The 2,500-nt window shown below is 45.1% G+C and overlaps 1 protein-coding gene across 3 annotated transcripts in view; it reads right to left on the reverse strand.

Moving 5' to 3' along the window:
* The window catches only part of LOC126572544 (synaptosomal-associated protein 25), a 19,536-nt gene that overhangs the window by 9,289 nt on the left and 7,747 nt on the right, over positions 1-2,500 (reverse strand). For all 3 annotated transcript variants that reach the window (XM_050231937.1, XM_050231938.1, XM_050231935.1), the window contains exons 5-7: positions 2,078-2,195; positions 1,863-1,991; positions 1,551-1,695 (exon numbers count right to left, since the gene is read on the reverse strand). In XM_050231937.1, the coding sequence (XP_050087894.1) occupies positions 1,551-1,695; positions 1,863-1,991; positions 2,078-2,195 (392 nt within the window). The remainder of the gene's footprint in view (positions 1-1,550; positions 1,696-1,862; positions 1,992-2,077; positions 2,196-2,500) is intronic.

Here is a 2,500-nt window from a genome sequence, read left to right on the forward strand (position 1 = left end):
AAACAAAACGAGAAACGGAAAACCAAGGGAAAACTGAACACCAATCGCGACAGTAGACATCTACGCGTGTTTCTGTAGTGTCCGTAAGCAAAACAAGAAAAAGAAAGTAAAAAATAAACGAACAACTCCGACACCAGTTGTCACTGTTATCTTATCCACGAAGGAAAGAACGATGTACTGGACCCCAATGCAGGGCTAGTGCAACGGTTTTGGATCTCAATGTGTGCTCTCTTTTGATTTGTGCGAACATTGTTGTCAGCCAGCGCAACAACTGCAACACTGTAGTAAACACATTTCGCGTAATCAGAAGTATTTTCTTCAAGCCACAACGAACACGCTTTATCCGCTTCCATGTGACGTTACACTAGAATAGAACAACTAGAAGCGAAACACTAGGCAACAAAGGTAGCTAGCAGAATGTGGCGTGGTTGAACAAAGGGCAGATGGTGGGGAAAATGAAAAGAAAGAGGTAGAGAGAGAGAGAGACAGAGAGAGATAATGTATGTGTGTGTTTGTGTAACAGAGGAGATACAGCCACTGACAGGACTACTCCGAGTTACTAAAAGCATCCGAGGGTGGCCGAAGGACTAGTTCCCTGCGGGGGGTGTGTGGGTAATAGAAAGTAGCAGAAATAGTAGAGGTAGTAGCAGTTGTTTTTTGGGTTGTGAGCGTTTGTGGAGGGACATTACAACGGCAACCGGATGGAAAGGTATTACGGGATTACACAGACCACAATGCGTTCGAACGACAGAACATTGACATTTCTCCTCTACCATCGAAGTACGGAAAAAACGAACGAACAATTATCACAATCAGAAACCCATAACGGAACCTAATCCGAAGGAAAGGAACGGAAACATTGAATAATGTATCTCGAACGGAAACTAGGTTGGTGCGCAAGCAAGAATATCCATGTAAGGAGATTATGTAGCTGTTTTCTTGGCTCTGTTGTGTTTGATTATTGCTGCAATGTAATGTATGCTGCTGTTGTTGCTGATAAATTGCTTTGTTTGCGTTGTATTTTCAGGCATCAGTTTCACTTTCACGAAACGAAACTTTGAAAGTAATGAAACGGAACCATGGGCGAAAGGAATGCGGTAATGTAAGGGCGTGGTGGGTTTGGATACACTAATCTGAGTTTAAAAAAAAAAAGAAGGAATAAACTATGAAAACCACTAAGCTGGTAAAACATGTAACAAGGCGTTGAAAAGTATTTTTTTGTTTTTGGTTCTTTTGTTTTGTATTATTCTGTATGCTGTGCTGCTGCTTTCCCAGAGCAGTGCGCAGCGCAGAAATATAACGACAAATAATAACATAGAAATAAAGAGTAAACTCGTAAGCTCGGCGTTGATCACACCCAGATCGTGCAAGCAGGGTAACACAGGGCACGGACAGGCCGACCAGAGGAATATGAGGTTCGAAGCTAATAGAATTCGTTCTGCCCGCTTTGCTTCAGTGGTCAGTCGCCCACATCCAGATGCCACCCAGTCACGCGAGTTGTCGGATGCGATCAATCGAAAAGCCAACCAGCAGAGCAAGGCGACACTTACCTTGCGGTTGATTCTGTCAATCTGTCTGTTTTGATTTTCAAGCTCGGAGCCCATATCCAGCGCCATGTTTCGCAAGTTTCCGATCATCGTGTTCACCTGGCCCATGTTTTCTTCCATCTCGTCTTCCCGGGCGTCGTTTGTGATTCTGTGGGGGCGACAAGATACGAGAGCGTGCGCACACATAAGAACCAGCGGAGCGGAACCACGGAATCATAGTCTCTCCAACCAAACAGATCGAAAGATCACGGATGGTCACAGGTGCCCAATGAGCATTCACGTTCGAGGGTTTGGACACCTGAATGTTCCCTTTACCTTCCGATGTAACCCGCCTGCGGACCCAAACCGTTACGGTCATCCATTACACGCTGAGGCTGATTGTTGACAACCTTGCCGTCATCGTTGCCCTTCCAGGTACCATCGTCCTCTTTGAAGGATGCACTCCTGTGGAAATATCAAACAAAATTCAAGATAGTAAGGGAATGTTTTCTCACACTTTCTCACCAGAGGCGCTACCCCAGTATACTTACTTGTTGCATGGCAAGACACAGATACCACAGCACTTCTCCATGCCGCTCAAGTTCTTCTCCGCTTCCCGCATGTCGGCATTGATCTGGTCCATGCCCTCCTCGATTCGGTCCAATTGCTCTGCGTGGTTTGACCGATACGATCGAATTCATTCGAATACACCCAATACGACACACAGAGACAAACGCACGCACACACACATACACACAGGTATAGGGTGAGGGTGGTGGAATGCGTGAAACGTTTAGTCAACATCCGGGGAACGACCAAGGAAAAAAGATTCAAAAGAAAGCCAATTATATTTCGCACAAAATAGCAATGAACAGAGTTCAACAACTGGAAGGAATGGTTGTTGGATTGTTAGAATGTAGAACAACTAGGAATAATGGCGGTTGTGTGAATGGTGGTGGTTTTGTAGGGTTAAA

The sequence above is a fragment of the Anopheles aquasalis genome, chromosome 2 (assembly GCF_943734665.1).
Source record: "Anopheles aquasalis chromosome 2, idAnoAquaMG_Q_19, whole genome shotgun sequence".
Lineage (NCBI taxonomy): Eukaryota > Metazoa > Arthropoda > Insecta > Diptera > Culicidae > Anopheles > Anopheles aquasalis.